At 48.1% G+C, this 23382-nt stretch overlaps 1 protein-coding gene across 3 annotated transcripts in view; it reads right to left on the reverse strand.

Annotated features, from left to right (window-relative positions):
* The window catches only part of ZNF236 (zinc finger protein 236), a 102788-nt gene that overhangs the window by 41241 nt on the left and 38165 nt on the right, over window positions 1–23382 (reverse strand). For all 3 annotated transcript variants that reach the window (XM_059140627.1, XM_059140629.1, XM_059140628.1), the window contains exons 10-15: window positions 17846–18118; window positions 16450–16653; window positions 4975–5116; window positions 4140–4400; window positions 1241–1488; window positions 151–252 (exon numbers count right to left, since the gene is read on the reverse strand). In XM_059140627.1, the coding sequence (XP_058996610.1) occupies window positions 151–252; window positions 1241–1488; window positions 4140–4400; window positions 4975–5116; window positions 16450–16653; window positions 17846–18118 (1230 nt within the window). The remainder of the gene's footprint in view (window positions 1–150; window positions 253–1240; window positions 1489–4139; window positions 4401–4974; window positions 5117–16449; window positions 16654–17845; window positions 18119–23382) is intronic.

A 23382-nucleotide genomic window follows, 5' to 3' on the forward strand; every position in this document is an offset into this window, starting at 1 on the left:
CAGACCCCACACAGCCCACGCGCACACACACACACGCAGCCCATGCGGAAGGTTATGGGGCTGGAGACCAAACACTGCAGAGGGGCCTGCCGTAGAAGGCCCCCGACCTGGGGACGGCCCCGAGACGCCCGTGTGGGACCCACCACTGACCCTGCGACAGGCCGGCCGGCTCGAAGGACTGCTGCGGAGGGGCTGGCTCTTCGAACTGGTCCATGTGTGCCGGGAGGGCGGGCGGCGGAGCCACAAACCTGTCTGAGACAGAAACAGGGACGGAAGGGGGTTCGCACACGTCCAAGAACTTCCGGCCACCCACTCAGTCTGCCGGCATGGGGGCCCTCGCGCGTTTCTGAGACTTAGCCTCCTCACTCGGTGCAGAGTAGGGCAGACATAGATATGTAGTCCAATATATATGTGTGTGTGTATATTTATAAATTATTAACTCTATTCTATAAGTTATATGTTCATAAACATATAAGCACTTACACATTTACATCTACACTATGTATTTGCATGTTTGTATAAATATGTAACCTTATACATAGGTAAGTAGCATGTACAGTGCATCTACTGTATGCACACACAGTTCACACACAGGGTAGAGGGGAGGCATGATGTTTGCACTTCCAGAACACCCCACTTCACGGTTTTGTCTCAAACTCAGACAAGCTCTCCAGGGAGATGCCCTGAGTCCGCGGACACCCAAGGACTACGCAGCAGGATCTGGGGTGAGCACTGCTCCAGGCAGCGCAGCGGACAGAAAGCACCCGACCTCGCTCAGGCCTACGCACACGTGGGCCTTCCGTACCAGCAGACTGAGCCGGCCGGCCCACGGTCTGTGAGCAGGCCTGCCCGGGGCCACAGGCGGCCTGCGTGGAGGCGCCTCGGCTGCGTCCCCACGCTCACTGTGTACAGTGGGACGGGCACCTCTGCAGCCAGATTCCGCCGACGAGGACAGCAGCGGCTGGAGGGCTGCGGGCCGGGCACACTGGCGCGCAGCCCCGCACGGCGCGGTTACAGACGGACGGAGGCTGGCTGGGACGGAAGCTATTCTCGACACAGGACGTGCAGGAGGTCCTGGGTCTGTACCTCCCCATGCCAGCAAACTCCCTCTCAGGTGGACACACAAGCAACGGGGACTCAGACAGTCAGAGACGAGAGACACCCAGACAGACCGGCCTGCGCATGATCGGCTGCACGGCCGTGCGGACTGTTCTAGAGCTAGGGCTGGAGAGATATTTGCCTTCATCAGCTTCCAGGGGCTGGTGCGTCAGCGGCTGACCCAGGCCCGCGTCCTCCGTGCGCACCACCTGCTGCGGCTCCAGGTCCAGCATGGCCTCGGGGTGGGCGGGGCCGGCCGCCTCCCGCAGCTGCTCGCTCTCCATCCCCACCTGCATGTGCGTCGAGACGTGCACGCTCGGCTGGTCCCCGGCGCCGTCGTCCAGCGAGGCGGCTTGCTGGTGCTGCTGGAGCTGCTGGGCGAGCTCGTATCTTCAAAACATCAACGACAATCCGCACGGTTAGGTGCTGTCAAAACCCACGTCCACGAAGAACTGCTAGGCCAGCTGCCCATCATTACACAACATTCCAGAAAAGCATTTCATTTTGGAGCCGCAGTGGCAAACCAGTGGAAATGAAACGCTATTAACAATTTCGAAGAAAAATTAAGTTCCCTCGACTCTGAGTGCTTTCACGGACGGGAGGGGCACGAAAGCAGCCGAGGGAGAGCGGAGGACAACACACGCCAGGAGACTTCAGATGTAAAAAGAAAATTAAAAAGACACCGCATGTCTCAAAGTAAAACAGTCCCAGGTCAGAATTAGAATTAAAACTCATCCTGCAATGAGTTAAAGTGAAAAAGAACTGAGCAAAGTAAGACAGGGCCTCCATGGACCGATTTCAGTATCATGAACAAAGGTGGAGCGCAGACCGGGACAGAGTCCTGCGACCTGCTGTCCCTCACGGTCTGGGGCCACAGACCCCTCATCTGAGCCACGATCTCCTGGGTGACAAAACACAGACCAGGAGGCATGTACGTGGCTGTTCCTACTTTCTGCGAAACCATGTCCGCATCAGTATGTCCTCTGCATACAGCAAGTGCACCAGGACGTTTCCATCAAGGTTGACAATTCATATTTCAAAGAGAAAAATAAACAGTGAATTCAGTGAATGAGTCAAAGAACCTAAACAAAGCAGCTCCCACAATTACCTGACAAACATGCTGCTCGGGAGGGGCATGACCGGTCGGACCCCGCTCTATGGCACCAGGGTCAGACGCAAACACACTCCACCACTCGCCCGACTCCAGAACCTTACAAATCTGCCCACCTAGAACGCCATTCTTAATTCTAACAAAAGCTTTCGTCTTCATTTTCTAGTATCAGAAACAGTCACCTCTCAGCTACTTTTACTGAGGAAGGGGAGAAATGTAGTAGAGATACCAGGTATGAAAACATACACGGTGTCCCCTGGAGGCAGCAGTGTGAGGCCCTTCCCCCTGGGCTTCCGCACGGCCCCCCACAGGGCAGGAAGGGTGCCTTGCATGGGAACGTCTCTGCACTGCTACTACTTTCTATACTTTCACTACTTTGTATGCTTTTACGTTTTGTGCTTATTTGCAATGTAAGTCGGTATGGTATTTTAGGGATTCCTAGCCCTTCCAAAGAAGGGATGGAACAGGGGTGCTCCCCCCTGCCTGCAGATGGGACCACAGTCCATCCGCTCTGTAGGAGGAGACCACCAGCTCTGCAACACGCCAGACCCACAGTATTGACGCTGTCACCTCAAGTCACACACTCGTCTCCTAGAGTAACTGTGCCATGTGTCCCTCAGCATACGCCGTGACGAGCAGCGGCCAGTGGAACACTCCGTCTAACAGGCGGCCCAGCCAAAACCAGCCGGCGCACTTGCCGGAAGTTCTTCTCCTGGCTGTCAAGTCCATGAACAAGGCCTGTGGGGGCACTCCGACACCACCTCAGCGGGTGCACGGACTTAAGAAGGCCTGAATTTCGGACAGAGAAAAGGTCTTCTTCGTGTGCCATTGGACCAGGTCCTGTCCAAACTCTACCCCTCCCAGCACGTGCGGCTCTTGGGCACCTAGTACAGCGAGCAGTGAGCACAGGGCCCTGAACATCTAGGCACCACGAGCTCCCCAGCTCAAACGCACGTGAAGCTCATCATTTCCTCCGTAAGATGCAGGAAAGCACAAGCTGGACGGAGAACTGGCGAGCGGCCCCCACGCCGACACTAGCACATCATACTACAGCAGCTCAACTCCTCAGCTACGTAATCATCTGTGCTAACATCAAAGAAGACAAGTCTTTGTCCTAAGTGCTTAGGCATCCATGTGCTTGGGCACCCAGAGGGGTAACACCAAACACCTGCCGAATGCTTCTTCTACCAATCTGGGGTTTGGTTTTGTCCGTAACACCAGGCAGAGATACCTGGGTTACAGGAGTGCCTGAAAGTCAGTGTTTTGGAGCTGAAGGTTAATATTCTTTGACGGTGGACCTAGTGACTCTTCCTTTCAAAGTCTCCCAGGATGTGGTGGCCTTATCCAGGCTTCCACTACCACACAGACCACCGTGGAGCCCCAGAAACACCCGGGAGGGAGCTCCAGACACAGCCGGAAAGGCGTTCCTGCAAGGGCCTCTTGGCTAACCTCCATCTGGAGACGGGACAGCCCTTTAACCAAGCACAAATGATGGATTTACATGGTAACAAAAACATTTGTTCCTTTTAAGTCAGCAACACAGAACTGTGACCGTGCAGATCCATGGACAACATGCCCAGCAGTCACAGGGCTAGCTGACTACGGCTCCCCTCTGCCGTCCTCACGACCGGATGACAGCATCAACCCAGTCTAGGGAGCGCGGCAGGTACTACTGCCTGTTCTAAGAGAGCTTACACACAGCATTTGGCCCAACACAGACTATCTCAATAACCCATAAAAAATAAAAGCATTAACGTTTCAGTTGTGGCTCTTCACAGAGCCTCAGACAACGATAAAAGTTTCTTCAGCCCATACACCTGAGCTCCACATAATACTACAGGAATCAAAGACAATGATTTCTTAAAAACACCCTCCACCACTATCTGGGAGTTAGAGATTACTAAAAAGTGACCATCAGAATTATACCTACCTATGGGTTTTCATGTGCTTTTTGCAATTTAGTGAGGTCTTAAATGTTTTCTGGCAATAGGGACACATATAGGGACGAAGGTCATTATGGATACCCATATGTCGCCGTAAGCTCCCACCAGTAGTGAAAGCTCCGTTACATATCAGACACTTGAAAGATTTTAGTCCAGTGTGCGTTCGGACGTGTGCTTTGAGCACTCCTGCAGAAACAAAGCCTCTTCCACACTGAGAACATTTAAAAGGCTTTTCACCTGTATGTGATCTAAAAAGAATAAAAATTTTCATGAATAAGCTTCTTACAACTTTATAACGCTTTATACTCTAAAGAGCACTCGCACATTCTTTCACTTGAGCACCACTTTTTAAAGCTAAGCACTGAGAAACCCGAAATCCAGAGAGCTTGGGTGACTTGCCCGAGGCCACACAGGAGGCACAGAGTGGAGGCCCCTAAGCGCTACACATCGGCATGACATTTCCCCGTCCCTCGTCCGTCCCTCCTCGCTTCACTGTCGCTAGCACCAATCATTAGTCTCCACACGGACCACCACATGTGAAAATCTGCTCAAGTATGTAACTGTAACACGACAGACCAGGTACTGTCTGGCATGTCCTAGATGTTGCAAATGCTGGAGTGCCAATAAAACTCAGAGACCATTTGGGGCCACATACTTTAGTTGAGGCACTAAAAAGAAGATGCCCATCACCGATAAATATTTTGGGGTCAAGTGCGACATTTTAAATACCCAAAGCGGACACTACCCTCCTCACTACCTCTCCACATCACCGGCTCCCGACATCACTGCATTTCCTCTACATTTCCGAGTCTGTTACCTTACCTGATGTGTTGTTTAAGGTGGCAAGATTTTTTATATGCACGATGACAGTAAAAACACTTGTACGGTCTATCTGCTTCGTTTACAAAATTATTATTAAAATAACTTTGAAAAAACTGGTTTCTTGGAATGGGCTGGATAAGACCTACAAACCAAAAGAAAATCAGGAATAATTCACTGTTAATGCCACTAAAAAAGGTAAACGTCAAAAAGCATCTGCTTTCCCCAGAAGACGAAAATTTTGAGGAGTTCAAGTATAGAGTCCAGCGTTGCCACTAAAAGCTATCTTAACTGTGTTAGAAAAAAGCCCATTGGGAAACACAAAGTTAATGGAAGACAGGTATTTTCCAACATAAGGACGCTCTGTGCATCACAGTTATTTCCTTTGGCTCTAGAACCAATTTTTAATGGACTCCTATGTCTGTTGGCATGGAACCTAAAGAAACTATGTCCCAAATGTAGGTTAATCGGGACACTCAAGCCCTGTTGTTCAGCGTGGAGACTGCGTCCTAACTACTGCAGTAAACTCAAAACACATGACTCTAACATGATCTTTTGTTCTAAAAACAAGTCAGCATTTTCATAGAAATGTTATTGAAGGGTTATTCATGGATCGCAAAACTGCTAACTTCAGTATTTCAGGCTTGACATACTTTCAGTAAAGGAAGAACCCTTCGGGTTGACTACGTAATAACACGTCTCATCAAGCCCGAGTTACACACAATTCTGGACAAACACACACTTGAGCCTTTGGAATCACCGTGCATCCCCTTGAACATGAAGAGGAAGACTTTCACGTCAGCTTCTCCTGGGCTGTTCCTCCTTCCCCCGGGACGGCAGAGCTGCCCGCCAGGACCTGGGCCCGGCCCCCAACCTCCCTGCTCCCTTCACTGTGCCAGTAACTCCCGTGCGAGGCTTCTCGGCAGACACCTTTTAGGTTACTCCCCCCACCCAACTCCTTGTACATGAGAAGCACCCCTCCCCCTGGTCATATGGGTCAGGTATTTCAGAATTTCTGAGAACTCCCTTCCCTGTCTGGTTAAGTCACTGGCCAGTCCTGGGGATCCTACTTCTCCAATGCCTCGTAAACCTGTTTCCCCATTTCTATTCTGCTGCCCCAAATCTCAAACCATGCAGAAAAAAATACCAAAGCCGGAGAGAACTCAGCAGCTCAGCAAAGCCCCATCACTCCTCAATCAGACTTCTGTCCTAATGCTTGCGTCCGAAGCCCATCCAGTTTTCAAAGGGAACTCAGAACCCTCCCTTGTGATCGGTATTCAACCCCCACAGCACAAGCCCTTAAGCTGCCATGACCTTTCCCGCTTCTCAAGTCTCCGGGACCCGTGGAGCTGAATCAGGGCCATTCGGAGTAGTCTCTGAGCTAGTCTCCGAGCGAGAGTACCACTCACTCTCCAGCAGCTCCAACGCTGTCCTGTGCTCCTGGCTGCTTCCTGGCCCGTCGGCTCCCGCACACCCGTCCCAGGACCACATACTGAACCTATGGGGACAAACCCCCGAGGTGAGCCTCCAAATCTCTGTTCTGCTCAACCTTCTTCTGTCACTGAAGGAAGCAACGGGCTCACATGCCTTCAATGGCTTCCTACCAAGTACGTCATGCCCACGACTGCTCAGCTCGGCATCCCAGCGCCGGCTCGCCCTCCACGTCCACCCACGAACCCTTCACGTGTCCCTCTCGACCCTGCGCTCTCGCTGTTTTCTGAGCAGACCCAGCACTTGTCACAGCTCCTTCCCCCAACCCCTGTCCCCACTCCCCTGGCCGTGGTGTGAGCACAGGACCTGTCCCAGGGACACAGCCTTGAGCCCATGATGGCTGTCGAGGAGGACAGGTAAAACGACCCAGGAAATTCAGCGAAGAGAACGGGAAGCTCACGTGAACATTCTCCCAAAGGGCAACTGACAAGAGGGATGCGTCAGGTCTGGGTCCGCTGGGGAAGCCGCGACACTCGACCCTTACATAGGAGGTCTCTTGGGAGAAGCTCAACAGCAACCCACAGGCCCAGTGATTTGGGATCTTACGCAAACAGGCTCAGTAACTACTAGCACAGAAGTACCACTTAATTACAACTATAAACTCCAAAGCAGTAGTAGCTGATAATCCACTTTTTTGCTCCTTGTTGAACTCAAGAGAATGGCTTTGTTTTCCTTTTTAAAGATTTTTTTTTTTTTTTCCAAGCAGACTCCACAGAGTGTGGAGTCCATTGCGGGGCTTGATCCCAGGACCCTGACCTCAGAACCTGAGCCGAACCAGGAGTCGGATGCTCAACCAACCAAGCCACCCAGGCACCCCTGAAATGAGTGGTTCCCATGAAAAACACCAATAAAAAATTTTAAAACTCAGTCCATAAGTAAAATGAACTGTACAAATATACAAATTTAAGAAACTAATTTTCCGTACTTTATTAGATACATTAAAAAGCAATGAGAAAGAAAAATAAAGTGAAATAATTTTAAGCAACTAGTTCTACAAATGCCATTAAATTTCTAGAAATAGGTAAAATAAATGAAATTCAAAGTAATTTCGAAAAAGCCGAGGTCCTCCAGAGGTTGTCTTGCATCTATTTTACTGGGGAAAAGACACTTCACAAACAGGAAAACAAGCTAGTGCTTTTGCCATTTGCTCACCAAAAAACACCAGGCCTCACGAGGAGGGGCCCGGAGAAGCTGCTCCCCAGTTACCAACGAGTGAGACCTGAAATCAGTTCGTGGAGTCTGGACTTCAAGGGAATGTCCTTCTAGAGCCCTGCACGGCGGAAACAAAGCCCACTTGCTGGCAAGCCTGCGGTTTCACAGGAGCGGTCAGGCCTGGCCCCGATCCCACTCCACTGGACAGACAGCCCCGCGCTGCCGGCCCACGTCGGCCTTTGCCAAGCAGCCGGACGCCAGAATCGGACGGCGGGCCCTCACGCGGGCTGTCCGCCCCGGCCCTCACAGCTCCCGGCCCCTCGGAGGCCCACTCTGCGGGACACGTCTGCTCTACACAGCGTCCCCTCCAGCCACCTACTTCTGTAGCAAGCCCCCAAGCACACAACTGTTTCTCCTGTGCCTTCTGGAACCTAGGTTCTCCAACATATATCGCTTCACAGAATGTCTAGTTTATCGTTTCTTTTCCATACCAGGGAGTCTAGGTCAACACTGCGTCCCTGGAAGCTGGAACTCACTTCCGGTGACTGTTCTGCTGGGGGTTGAGCAGTCCTAGCCTTGCGCCCGAGCCCGGCTTGGGTCTCCCAATCTGCCGTCACTTCCTTCCCAATCCTGCCTGCAGGAGGAGCCGGGTCCCTGTGTCCCACTCTGACGCAGCCCGTGAGCGCTCCGGGGCCATCTCAAATACTTAGGAAGCGTGAGAAGAAACACCAGGGAAGCTGCTCTCGGAGACGACTACCACTACCAGTTGTGTGCACGCTAACAAAAGAGCTGGTTCTGCACAAACACAGGTGCGATCGAGCACACACACTGTTCTGGTCAGACTGCATACGGAATCACGTCTACGGCCCTCCCCAGTCAATACACGGGACCCCATGTTCATCAACCTTCCAACTTCCGCAAGGAGCTCCCCTGGACTGGTGTGTCCAGCTCACTCTGCGGAGCTGTGCTCCCCTACTGTGCTGCGGTGCACAGCGGGTCTACACGGCTGCTTACCTTGGTGATCCCCGAGCCAGGGCTAGCAGCTCTAGGGTGCTGTCCAGGCAGATGTACTTAGAAACAGGGCCCTAAATGGTCCTGAGCCCTTCACAAGTGGGGCGGGGGTCCACTACTTGGAGCTAGCAGGGCAGTGAAATGACAGACCTCATTTTTCAGATGCTTTGTCAGTTCCAGTGATTTTACAAATATAAAGTTCTGTTACATAGTTGGGCTAATTACCAGGTCTCAAACTTTGAGGAAAAAACAAGACAAAGGGTGAACAAACACATGTAAACATGCTACAGTCTTAGTAGTAACATGTCGTTCCTACTAGACCATCAGTCGATACATATAAGGAAACTACTAATCTCAAAGAAAGGCACGAATAAATTCCAGTTGATTAATCTTGTGTTTCAAAAACAAACTGGAAATGTCCTTAAAACTCTCTAAAATTCCAGGACACCTGGGTGGCTCCGTTGGTCAACTCTGACTCCTGGTTTTGGCTCAGGTCCATGACCTCGGGGTCGGATCAAGCCCTGCGTCAAGCTCTGCGCTCAGCGTGCCATCTGCTTGAGAACCTCTCTCTTCCCCTCTTGGCCTCCCCTCCCTCGCTCTCTGAATACATGTGTACACACAGACATACATAAAATCATAAAAAAGAACCTTTCTAAATTCCTCCTATGACAGAGGAAAAAGCTTTATCTTGTTACATCATTTGGGGAAAATATATTTAAATCTTAGAAGAGCTTTCATATATTGTCAATAGCAAGAAAATGCAAATACAACAAAATAAGAAAATGATGACAAACAACACATTATATATCACATATAACATGTAAAATAAATAATGAGGTTAGACAAATGTGCTTTAAAAAAGCAAGATAAATGCTCTAATATCAATATAATTAAAACATGAATATAAACTCAGAAGATCAATTGTGACAGCCCTGGGGTTTAAAATAACACTTTCTTGGTTTCTGGCTCACTTTCAGAGAAAAGGTATTTCAAATATCTGTGCTTCCCAAAATGAAAAAACAGGGACACACACACACACACACACACACACACACACACGCATACAGTCATCTATAGGGGCAAACAGCGACTTCCAAGAATAGGTACGTATCAGTCTGTGACTGGGAAACTGAGGAGCAGCTCCGTATGAGAATCTCTTTCCCTCAGGTCCGGTCCCCCCAGTTCTCCTGAGGAACCGGTGGCGTCGTCACTGCAGACGCCGAAGGCAGGGAGCAGCGAGCTCCGGCTCGCGGCTGCCGACATGGTTCCCACAGGAGACTGCGCTAGTCGTACTCCCATAAGGAAACAATTAAAGGAAAAGAAAGAAAAGAACGAAAGAACACATTCTGCTTGTGACGGGAAGCCTCAGGATTCAGTCCCTGCTCAAGCCTCCTGTGCGGCCCACAGCTCAGCACGGCGCACCCCAGCCCCAGCCGACCCCTTCCTCCAATACCCCTCCACCCCTCTTCTGGCAAACACAAAGTGGACCTCTTGTTCTAGGAGTTTTTTTGGTTTCTTCTTTTGAGATTCCGCATGGAAGGGATCATACAGCATCTGCCTTTCTGCCTGTCCTGCTGCACTCAGCAGTAACACCATCAAGGTCCATCCACGCTGCTACAAATGGTAGGATTTCGTTTTGGCTTTTTTTTAATGGGCAAATAATATTCCAAAATTTCTTGACCTATTCAACCACCGATAGACACTTAGGTTGTTTTTGTCTCTTGGCTACTATAAATAATTCTGCTATGAACACAGCGGTGTGGCTCTCTTTCGGAGCTAGCGTTTTCATGTCCTTTGGATACAGTTCCGCAGTGGATCACATGGTAGTTCAAGTTTTAATTCTCTGAGCATCCTCTACGAACTTTCCATTGCAGCTACACCTACTAACAATCCCACCAACAGTGCACAAGGTCTGCTTTCTCTCCACATGTAGCTCAACATTTGTCATCTCTCATCTTTTTGATGAGAAAAGCTGTGAGGTGACACCTCACTGTGGTTCTAATTTGCATTCCCTACAGACCAGAGGTGTTAAGCATCTTTTCGTGTACCTGTCAGCCTTTTGACAATATTCTCTGGAGAAAAGTCCATCAGGTAGTTAATCCACTTTTTAATTTTTTTTAATTAATGTATTTATTGGGTTTTTTTTTCTTTTTTGCCATTGAGTTGCATGAGTCATTCATGTATTTTGGATATTAACACTTTGTCAGGTACCTTGATTGCAAATGATTTCCATTCCACGGGCTGTCTTCCCACGTTACTGATGCTTTGTGTTGCTGTGTGCCGACTCTGTAGTCTGACGTAGTCCCACTTGTTTTTTATTTTGTTGCGTGTGCTTTAGGTGTCCTATCAAAAACATCATTAACAAGACCCAGGTCAAGGAGCTTTGTTCCTTTGTTTTCTTCTACATCTTTTATGGTTTCAAGTCTTACATTTAAGTCTTTAATCCATTTTGAGTTACTCTCTGTAAGTCATGTAAGGCAAGGGTGCCGTCTCACTCTTCTGTGTGTGAATGATCAGCACTAAGGCTGAGAGACTGTCTTTTCTCCATTGCGTGTTCTTGGCTCCCTTGTCAAATACTAGTTGACCGTACACGCTTGGGCTTATGCCTGGGCTTTCAAATGGATTCCAGTTTGTTTTTGTGCCAGGAACGCAGACTAGCAATGAGGACAGCTTTACAGTATAGCTTGAAATCAAAAACATAACGTCTCCTGCTTTGTTCTTCTTTCTCGTAATTTCCATGGCTATTCAGGTTCTTTATGGTTCCATATCAATTTTAGGAGTGATTGTTCTACTTCTGTAAAAAAAAACAATGGAATCTTGACAGGATTGCACTGAACCCACAGATGGCCTTGACAGTACTGACATCGTGACACTGTTAAGTCTTCCAGTCCATGAACATGAGCTACTTTTCCATTTATTTGTGTCTTCTTCAACTTCTTTCATCAGTGTCTTTTAGTTTTCAGGTACAGATTTTTTATCTCCTTGGTAACTTTATTCCTAAGTATTTTACTGTTTTTGATACTATTGCTCTAATTAAGACTTCCAGCACTGGGGCGCCTGGGTGGCTCAGTGGGTAAAAGCCTCTGCCTTTGGCTCAGGTCATGATCTCAGGGTCCTGGGATCGAGTACCACATGGGGCTCTCTGCTCAGCAGGGAGCCTGCTTCCCCCAACCCTCTCTCTGCCTGCCTCTCTGCCTGCTTGTGATCTCTGTCAAATAAATAAATAAAATCTTTAAAAAAAAAAAAAAAAAGACTCCAGCACTATGTTGAATAGGAGTGGTGAGAATGGGCACCCTTGCCTTGTTTTGATCTTAGAGGAAAAGACGTTCCCCTTTCACCATCAAGTATATTGTCAGCAGTAGTCCTGTCATACACGGCCTTTATTATGTTGAGAAATGTTCCTTCTTTGCCTAATTTGTTAACATTTTCTATCATGAATAGATGTAGATTTTTGTCAGATGTCTTCTCTGCATCTATTGGAATCATATGATTTTTCCCATTATTCTGTTGATGTAACATGTCGCATTGATTGATTTGCGAATGTTGGACCATCCTTGCATCCCTGTGATAAATCACAACTAATCATGGTGAATGGTCCTTTTAATGTGCTGCTGAATTTGGTTTAGCAGTTTTTTATAGAGAATTTTTACATTTATGCTCATCAGGGATATTGATCTAGTTTTCTTTTCCAGTAGTGTCCTTTTCTGGTTTTGGTATGACGATAATGCTGGCCTTGTACAATGAGTTTGGGAATGTTCCTTCCTCCTTGAATTTTCTTGGAAGCATTTGAAAAAGTTGATGTTAATTCTTCTTTAATGTTTGGTAAAATTCACTAGTGAACCCATCTGGTCCTGGACTTCTCTATGTTGGGAGACTTTTGATTATTATGAATTTGCTAAGACTTTGTTTTGTGGGCTAACATATGGTCTAATCAAGAAAATGTCTGATGTATGCTTGAGAAGAATGTGTCTTCTGCCGTTTTTAGTTAGAATGTTCTGTATATGCCTGCTGGGTCCGTTTGGTTTACAGTGTTGTTCAAATCTGCAGTTTCTTATTGATTCTCCACCTAAATGGTCTGTTCATTGTTGACAGTGAAGTATCCGAGTCCTCAATGACTACTGTGTCACTCTTTATTTCTCCTGTTGGCTCTCCGTTTCTGCTTTACATATTTCGGTACTCCCATGATGGATGCACGGATACTTACAACTGCTCTATCTTCCTGATGTACTGACCCCATTATCATTATATAATGACCTTCTTTGTCTTTTTTCTTTTTCCACGATTTCTACTTTAAAGTCTATTCTGTCTAAAAAATAATAATAATAAACAATCAATAAGTAAATAAAGTCTATTTTGTCTGATGCAAGTATAACTTACTTCCCCCTTTTTTTGTTACCATCTGCTTGAAATGCCTTTTTCTATCCTTTCACTCTCAGACTATGTGCATCTTTTCAAAGCTAAAATGAGCCTCTTGGAGGCAGCACCACTGGGTCTTGTTTTGCTGTCCTCTCAGCCACTCTGTGTCCTTTAATGTGAGGATTTAGTCCGTTTACATTTAAAGTAATTATTGACAGGTGAGACTTTACTAATGTTGTTTTGTGAATTGTTTTCTGAATCCAATGCTCCTTGTTTCTTATTCTGTTGTCCTTTTTGTGCTTTGATGCCTTTTGGAATCAGTATGTTTAAATTTCTTTATCATGCTCTTTTGTGTAATTATTATAGGATTTCCCTTTATGGTTACCACGAGACTTAGACAGATTACCTTAAACTTATAACAACCTATTTTAAATGGATGATAACTTCAATAGAATTCATAAATTTTACATTTTTACTTCTCCTCCCCCTCACATTTTAGGTTATTGCTGTTATAATTTATATGTTTTTTGCATTATGTAATAACAGATTACTGTATGGTTATTTTTACTATCTTCTCTTTTTTTAAACTTTCAAATGAGAGTTGTAAGTAAAGTGCACCACTATAACCATATTGCAGAATCTAACTATGATTGCATATTTGCCATTACTGATGAGATTTATGCTACTTTCTATGTCTTTATGGTGTTAATTATTATTCTTTTACTTCCACTTGAAGAAATCCATTTAGTGTTTCTTGTAAAAAGATCTGGTGGTAATGAACTCTCTCAGCTTTTTATGATGGTAATAATGAACTCCCTCTGAATATTATGATCACCTTGACTCCAATACCTCCCCAGTCTGCACATAACTGTATTTAAAATTTAGCTCTTGAGTTAGAAGAAAAAACATTTAGAGTATGAGACAGCATGTCTAGTGAAATACAATTCATAACATGCAATAAATTTCACATTATTCATGTTCAGTAAAAATTCTGGTGCTTGAGAAAAATAATTACTGGTGCTTGGTACCAAGACACAGTGACTACTTGAAAGTCATGGTGTGCTCTTCCACACTTCTGTGCCTGTGTGTGCAGTGGTAATGGGTGTGCAGAGGAAGTGAATTTTACTGAACACGACTCTGGTCTAGAGGTCAGAAGATGCAGATTGTTGTTCTACCTTGAGTACAAACTAGTTATATAACCTAAAACCAATATTATAATTCGTTTTTACATCTGTACAAATGAGGAGCACAGAGGGGTTTTAGAATGACTATTTTTATGTCCTACACAGCTCTGGAAGTTTTTATGACCATATGGTACTACACCACCAAGAGTGTTCCCTTAATATGCAGACTAAATGACTTGGTACTATTGTTTTAATGCATTCTAATACTTTCCTAAGTGACAGTCTTATTCTAAATGACATGCTGTGTTTTAAGTAACTAGGCTGAACTAGAACAGCTCATCTCCCAGTGAAGTCAAATAATTGTTAACTATCTATGCTAAAACTCTCTAGTCACATTTTTATCCAAATCTGCCCCCCAAAGGTTATTCAAGTCATGACCTTTCCATAGAGCCCCAAGGAGCTCAGAGTCTGAAAGAAGAGACAGACACAAATACAAATCATAATGAAGTTAAGCATGAAAATAAATGCTTGCGATATTTCACACTTCACAATGTGAAGCCACCCCAGGAGTCACTTCCCTCAGGTATCTCATTCAGCCTAAACCAAAAGAGAATTCTGCTTCCACTAATTAGGTCCAAGTTTTGATTAACAAGCATCTGTGAGTCCAACAAGTGAAATGTACCCCATTTTACCCATGGAAAACATCTGAGGTATTAGGACTGCAGTTTAACTCAACAAGAGTTTACAGACTTCAAGTCAAGAAACCCACAGGTGTTTGATTTGATTAATAGCAACCTGAAAAAAACTGGTAACTTAAAGGTAACTTTCAAACACGAAGGCTAATTCTAGGGTCGCTAAATAAACATTGAATTTATTCTGACTTTCAGAGATGTTTCCACATTTAGGTAGAGCACAAACCAGTGAGAACCTACAGATTATAGTAAAGATTAAATACACATTAAGTAAAATGTGTCTGTTCCTTTGCTTTGTGAACTACCAAAAGTGGACAAGGACATCAAAGTATTCTAACTTCCCATGGGAGCTTTAATCAGCTTCTAGGGTTTCAATAACTAACATGCTAAGAATCACAGTTCCTCAGAAGCTGAGAGGACCTCAGACATAAAAGCATCAGAGAACAATACTTTGGGGAGGATGACCTTCAACTTGTCTGTTTTGGAGTTTTCCACTTCTTCTACAATCAATTTTAAGTACATTATTCTAGAAAAGGTCCACATCATCTAAATCGTCCAATGTGTTAGCTAACTGAACTACAGCTACTACATCTAGTATGTCCCAGTATGCTTTCCCTGATAATCAAAAATTGTGTCCTGTACAACATCTACTTTTGAAAATTTTAATTTTTTTCTATCCTAGGATTTGATCAACTTTCTATTTCACGTATATTTAAAAGAGTATGTATTATAAAGTAAAAGCTATAAAATAACTCTTTTCACATGTGAACTTCCAAGTCTCTCTAGTCACTGTTCCATAAAGTTGCTCAGAGGATCTTTCACTATACTTTAGAATTTGAATATTTCTCTTTTCTTCTAATTTTTCTTAGTTTATATACTTGATGCTATGCTCCTACATAAAGATTCACGATTGCTGATCATCTTATTAGCAGATTATAATTTATATTCATCTAATATATCTCCCTTTATACCATTTAACCTTTATATTCAGTTATACATTGATGTTACTTTTGTTCATAGACTCTGAACTATCTTGCCTGGGACATAATGAAATACAGATACTGCACAAAAAGAAAAGTTTTAGCACAGAGTTCAATGAAATTTCTTTAATTTTGTTTAGCACTCACAAAAATCATTTTTCAAAAGATTCTCATAAGCAGTGTTTTCTTTTTAGAAACAAGTATTTTTTTTTTTCAGTTAACAAAATTGTACTTTACCTTGATTATAATAACTGAGACTAAAAAAGCCTTATAAGCTGGAAATTTTTTCTTTTAGTTCAAAGATTAAAGCAGCCATAAAATATTAACTGGTTCCATACTACGTAGGGATCTTAATATAAAAATAACAGAAGGCACCGTGTACTTCACATAAAGAGCCCTTGTCCATGCTGATAGCTCTACTGAAGCAGAATTTTTCTTCAGTGAGAACTTACATGCTAATACCTTCACTTGTACACATCATTTCTTCCTTAACCAAGAACACGATTTGAGCAACAGTTCAGACAGAACTAAGATTTTCATATTGATCGTGGAACATACTAAGCCATAAAGCAAAAATGCCGAACAAAAACTACATTAATACCCTGCTTAAAACTATGTAGACTGTAATATTTATATGATCCTTGCATCGTCCGAAGGGGGAGAGAATCTTACCTACGTCAGTTATGAGAATCGGCTCTTGCAAAGGAATGTCGGGGACTGGAACGCTGGCCTTGCCGACTCGAACCTTTGCAGGTTTACGCTGGTGTCTCATCTTTCTTAACTCCGTGTGTTTGAAGTGAGAAGCGATGTGAGTCTTCCTATGGCCTGAGGTTCGAAACTTTTTGTCACAGTGAGGACAAGCAAAAGGTCTGACCCCTAATAAAAATGAAAGTACACCACAGAATTATTTAAAGAAAACACATCTTAACCATTAATGCCAACATAAACATCTGGTATTTTGATACTGATTTGTATATTCATCATGTCACGCTTGTAATTTCAGGGACGTTATCCATGAGAGTTACCTTCCCTTGTTTGCATACTTAGATGTCAGAAGAGCATTTTAAAGAACAATTTGTTAACTTTGCATCGTAAAATATTTCAACCTGAAATAGATAAAAAAAGATGCTCAAATATCCAGTCCCTAAGAACACTGGGGGTGTGCGCCGGCGCTCTCTCGAGCCGTCGTCTGTAAACTGGAAGGACAGTGGCCGCGTCAGACAGGCCGCCGGCGTCCGACACACCCGGGTCTGCACAGCACCAGCAGCTCTGCGCGCTCAGCAGACGAGCGGCCGACGGCAGGTTGTTGCCCACCGGGGACAAAGCCGCCGCTGCTGACCACGACAGAAACGGGCTCCACCGTCAGTGCTCTCTCCTTCCCTTACAGTCTCATCGGTGAATGAAACTGGAGGCGCCTGAGAAGGGCACAGGACAAAACTCAAACGAAACCAAACATTCAAATCTCCACCCCAAGGTCAGTTCGGCCCAGAAACCCCGGGCCGTAGGGGACGTGACCGCTGGTGGGCCTGGGGCTCCCTGCAGGAAGGAAGCGGGTAAAAAGGTTGAGAACAGACGGCTGGGTGCTGGGTGCGTCGCACAACTTCTGAACAAAGTGAATTCTGAATTCACTTGGAAGAGTAAAGTTGGTCATTTGTGAATTACACCTCAATAAAACTATTAGAAAATTACTGTCTAAATAGGAACGTTTTCAGACCTCAATACCGATGACAAAATATCCGAACGGTAGAGCAGGTTTCCGGTTTTCCCTTGGCACCCAAGGCCTCCGCACCAGCCTCCCGAGGTGTCCCTTCCACAGAAAGGCCCAGCTTCCGCACGCGCACGCGAGGTGGCCCCCGAGCTCCCCATGCAGCCGTCTGCTGGCCGCGCGCTCCTCCCCGCATGGTGCTGCTCCCTGCTCCCGCTCAGAGCCGCCGGCTCCCCGTGCGGGACGCGCCGTGAGCCCGGCCTCCGGAAGGGAAGAGCAAACCCGCATGCGGGACCAGGAGCCCTCGCAGCCGCCGCCACAGTCCGCAGACCCCGTGAGCCCGCGCCCCCGAGCGCCCCGCACCTGTGTGCAGACGAATGTGCACTTTGAGGCTCCCCGACGTGGAGAAGCTCTTCAAGCAGTACTGGCACTTGAACGCCTTGACGCCCGTGTGCGTTTTGATGTGAGCGGTGAGGGTGCTCTTCACGGCGAAGGCCCGGAAGCACTGGGGACACTTGAAGGGCTTCTCATGGGTGTGAATGCGGATGTGGCGCACCAGGTCGCTCGGCTTCCGGAACTCCTTGGTGCAGTAGGGACACACGTGCCACCGCACGCCATTCTCCTCGCGGATGGAACCTGCAGCCAAGGGAAAATCACACACAGCCCAGCGCTGGTACCAGACATGAAGGCACCCAAATGTCCCTGCAGGGTTAGGGTCGGACGACACACCGTCCCTACGAGCGGCTACACGCTTCTTGCCACCGCAGAAGATGGATGATCAGTTAGGACAAAGCTTACAACTTGTACGAGCACTGAAATTACTGCAGACTGTGATTTAATCCTCAGAAAATCTGACCAGCTCCATGAGAACACTAATCACAGCCTGAGAGGTCAGAGTGCTAACCGCAGGGGAACAGAAACCAGCCGCCGCACAAACGCAGCCCGTCGGGAACGGGAGGAAAAGCAGATGTGAGCAGAGGACTCCACGACCAGCTCCAAGAACACGGAGCGAAGGAAGAAGCTGGAAGAAGCATTGTCGCAACCGACCCGGTGTCGTGACCAAAACGCAACACACGTGCAAAGAATTCGGAGATGGTGGGGGCACCTGGGTGGCTCAGTGGGTTAAAGCCTCTGCCTTCGGCTCCGGTCATGATCTCAGGGTCCTGGGATCAGGACCTGAGCCGAAGGCAGAGGCTTTAACCCACTGAGCCACTCAGGCGCCCCTAAAATTTAACATCTAGACTTAACTTTTAAAAAACTGTCTAAAAACAGGAGAAGCTAAATAAACGTATCTCAGTACAACATCTGACTTAATAGGAAAACAGGAAAGTGAATCCTATTATAGCCAAGAAAAAGTCCACTTTCCCTGCCATGAATTTACTGTGTTCAAGTGATACACACCAATGAAATTAGGTAATATATGGAAATATGCAGTATAAACTATAAGAAAAAGGTAAAATTATTATTTACAAATGATCCAATTATATGCCTTAAAAAACCTGAACCTAAGAAATAGGCCCACATTTTAATACCTGGAAATCAACATCATTCCCAGTTAACAAAATCCAAAAGAAAATTTTAAATTTCTAATAAAATATGAAAAAAATACAAAGAAAAGATCTGAATAAATGGAAAAACACACTCCATTCTTTGGTACAAAGATGAAAAGTTATGGACATCAATTTTCACTGGTTAAATCACATATACATATACAAACGCCAATAGGAATTTTTTAATAACTACAGTTCTGGAACTTTGGAAGACAATTGTAAAGTACACGTGAAAAAGTAAGCATGTGAAAATTGTCAAAACTACACTTTGAAAATGGCGTAACTGGGGAGGACGAGGCGTGCTAGCTACGAGGCACACGGCAGAGGTGCCAGAGCACGTGCATACAGACAGATCCGTGCCCAGAACAGTGCAGACAAAACGCGCACAGGGGCTGCGGGTGTAAAGAACGGCATGGTGTCACGGCGTGTGGACAGCAGGTGTCTGCCTGGGAACAAAAAATACAACCGAGTCAAAGATTTAGTTTAAAAGACAAAGGTTGGAAAGTGCCGGATAACAGGCTATGTCCCGTGACGTCAGCATCGAACTCTATCACACAAGTCCAAAATCCATGACAAATTTGGCTATGGAAGAACAAAACATCTCTCTGTTTTAACTCAAAAAGACAAATAAGAAGAGAATGTATGCTCTCAAAACCCTGTCGTCCCTAATCCGTTACAGCAGATCAAAGTCTGGAGTCGGCCGGCTAACAGAAAACGCAGGGGACTATTAACGTGAAAAGCTGCTCAACCTCTGACTCCTCACAGGAGAAATGAAATTAAAACCACAGTAACAAACCATTCTGAACCCACCGATGCGGAGAAAGGACCTCCAGATTTGGATAACAACCCGTCCGAAAGGCTACAAGCAAACAGCTACCCTCCCCCTGCCCTACTGTCGTCCGGAGAACAAACAGACACAGTTGCACGGAAGGAAAATCAGCAATATCGACCACAATTTTTCAAATACGCACAGATTTCTTTTCCTTTGTTATCAGGCATGTGAGTGACACAGACAATGAAGTCCGAGTAAGTCCCATGAGTGGCTCGGTTTTATCGCCGTCCTGTTGGGGACTGTCCCGTGAGCCCTGGACAGTGTGGCACACTGACGTTCGTAGAGGCGAAGGATTTGTATCAGTTTATTATCGTTTGTATTAGCAAAGCCTGCAAACAACCTAAATAATTACTTACCCATGAAAGGGAACAATCCCTAGACATTTAGTAAAATAAGGTATCACGTGGAAAAAAAGTAAACTGCAAAAAAGATATACATACGGAGTCTGCCCACACCCTGCTACAACCCAGTGTAACGCACAGTATAATCGCCCTCACTGGTTTAACAAACACAGCCCCGTGGCCACCCAGGCCCTGGAGAGGGGCCCGTGGAGGACAAGGACGAACAGGGGCCACTCACTGTACACTGTTTTAGACCTTCCGAATCCTGTGCCGTGAGCCAGTCTCATCCACTGGAAACAGTAATTTTAAGGTGTCTGTCGTCCTTCCGGCAGTCGGTGACCACGAGTCAGGGGCTGTCCTGCGCGGCTCCTGCCGCTCAGTTCTCTCCCACTCATCCGGGCATTGCCCCGTTTCAAAGATGACAAAGCCGACATTTTATTTTGTTAAAGTATTTTTTTTAAGTCCTCTCTATACCCAAAGTGGGGCTCGAACTCATCATCACAAGGTCAAGAGTCGCAGGTTTTACTGCCTGAGCCCACCAAGAGCCCCCAACGCTGACACTGTCAAGGTCAGCTGACTTGCCCAAGGTCAGGTGCCAGTCAGTGGAAAAGTCCAGGCACATACGGAAATCTCCAGTTCCAGGGTCTGAGAATCGTTTTCTCAGAAACCCTATCCTCTGGCCCCGCTCCAAGGAGAGCGTCCACAGCACACCCTGTGTCACTGCGGGCCTGCTCCTGCTCCTGCCCCTGCGGGGACCCAGGACACAGAGCTCCATCTGTGCGGGGCTGGGACCTGCGCTCGTGGACAGGGCAAAGACTGCGCAGATTCGTCCCGGGGGCGGGAACACGGGAGAACGCCTGCCTTCGAGGGGGCCTGGCTGGGCGGGAAGGGTGCGCACCACCTCTCAGGGCTGGGTCTGAGCGCGACATCAGGTGAAGAGATTACGTAAGAATAAATAAATAAATAAATCGTAACCCCAAAAAAGTCTGCACTGGAAAGAAGCAGGACCTAACGGAAGTACTTTTACCAGGCAAAGAAGCAAAAGCCAGGTATGACGTTCCGGGAGCTTCAAGTTGACGGTGGCCAGAGCGCGAGACGGCATGTGGGGTCAGCACGACTGGGAGCTGGGTACGGACGGGGTAAGATGCCGGAGAACCTTCGTGCCACGACAGCTGTGCCACCGGATGAGAACAGGGATACTGACCACGCGTCTTCAGACACGCACAGATTTCCCTCGGTTATCAAGCCCATGAGTGACAGCAGTGATGAGACTCGGAGGACCGCGGGCGTGTCCTCCTCACTCCTCAGTCGCTCCACGCAAGGGCGGCTCCTGGGCACGCGGCCAGTTCCCTCTCCAGCGCCTGCTGTGGCCGTGGTGGAAAACGAGGCGGACAAGGGGAAGGGACCCTGCAGGCGGGAGGCAGGACCGAGTGACAGGAAGACGCCTGCTGAGTGGTCAGTGGGGCCAGAGGGCACCCCCTGTACTCAGAGAAGCCCGAGTTCAACAGTGGGGATGGACGGACGGGCTCTCCTGGGGCCACATCCACATGCTGGCTCGGACCCCAGACAGGGGCCTGGCTGCTCTCCAGCAACTACAGATCTCCCCAGGAGCCGCAGGTGCGTACGGAGGCTCCCGCCCTGGGACGGAAGACAGGCCCAGAAGGTCACTCTGCTTTCAAGCAGCAAAACACCAAGTTAAATGCCCATCCTCAGACCGAACTGTTGTTCAGCGGCAGCCACTGGGGAGACGCGCACATCCTGGGGGTCGGGTGCAGACGACAGAGCTCCAGAGCCCGCCCTATGAACGCAGTAAAGCGGCCACGTCTCCCTCACTCTCGTCACCGAGTACTCCACGAGGTGGCCGAGTCCTCAGCGGCTGGGGCCCGACGCAGCACACACAGGGGAGGCTGCAGGATGCTGGAACTGACTCGCCGCGGAACCCCATGCACTGGTGGCATCGAGCTGCCGTGTCTTACAAACGCGTCAGGGCGTGCTCAGCAGTGACATGTCAGCGCCCTCGAGTGGGTGGGCGAAGGTCCCTCGCGCAGCCAGCAACAGACTGCGTGGGCCACCGGCCAGCAGACTGGCCCAGGAAGAGCCATGCGGCCACGCCCTTGGCACGGCTCACAAACGGGGAGACTGTGGACAAAATGAGCCTCGTGAACAGTCGCTCCCAGTCTCCTGGCCTCTCAGCACCAATCGGACAGTCGCCTGGCCTTTCGGCACTGATTGGGGGCTGCCACTGACCCCCCGACTAGACTCTCGGCTGGAACCGGGAGGGGGCGGCGGCCGGGCCGGGCTGGACTCCATGAGGCACAGGGAGATGGGGCTGGTGCCGGGCTGAGGCTCCGACTCATGATGGCGACAGCGTCTTCTCCAACCCAGCCAGGTTTCCTCGGGTCCCTTCACATCCGGAAGCTGCCCACAGCGTGGGGTGGCAGATGCTGACAGAGGCCACGGCACCAGATGCGACGCAGAACTTGGAGCCTGGAAACGAGGGTGGAGATGAAGCCACGTCTGGAAGCGACAGCCAGAGCCAGTGCCGGGCACGGCCGGCCTCCCCAGCGCCCATGTGGTCTGCGGCTGAGCCGAAAGCGGGGCCGGGGGTGGAAGTCGGGCGGCATAAACCTGTCCTCCGGGGCTCCTCCGGCGGCCAGAGCTGTCCCGGTATCGCCACGCTCCCTCTCCCACGGCGCTTCCCTGGCCCGCGCTGTGTGCGCAGACAGGCGATCGGTAGGGGCGGGTTAGAGCTCGGCCGAGACGGGGCTCTTCGAAACCGTGACTGGATGCGGAGGCTTCCGCTGCGGAACCCGGCACACCCGTACGGGCCGACGGCCGGGCTGGGTCACTGGCGTCTGGGGCATCTGGTGCAAAAGTACAAGCAGAACCACCTACCTGCTTCCCAAACTCGTCGAACCTCCCAACAAGCAGAGGAACCTTCTCCCTGAGGATATTCTGAGCAGAATACGGGATTCATCGGAGCACTGAGCGCCGGAGAATAGGGACGGGTCCCCACGAAGCAGCTACGACCGCTCCCAAGCTCGAGAGAGAGCCGGAACGCCGCTGCCGCCGGAGCTCACGCAGCAGAGAGCCAGGCCTTCGGGGTGCCATCGCCTGGCTGCGGCTCACGGAGAAGCGTCAGATTCCTCAGAAGACCCGAGCTGGCCGAGAGGAGGA

The sequence above is a fragment of the Mustela lutreola genome, chromosome 11, assembly GCF_030435805.1.
Source record: "Mustela lutreola isolate mMusLut2 chromosome 11, mMusLut2.pri, whole genome shotgun sequence".
NCBI lineage: Eukaryota > Metazoa > Chordata > Mammalia > Carnivora > Mustelidae > Mustela > Mustela lutreola.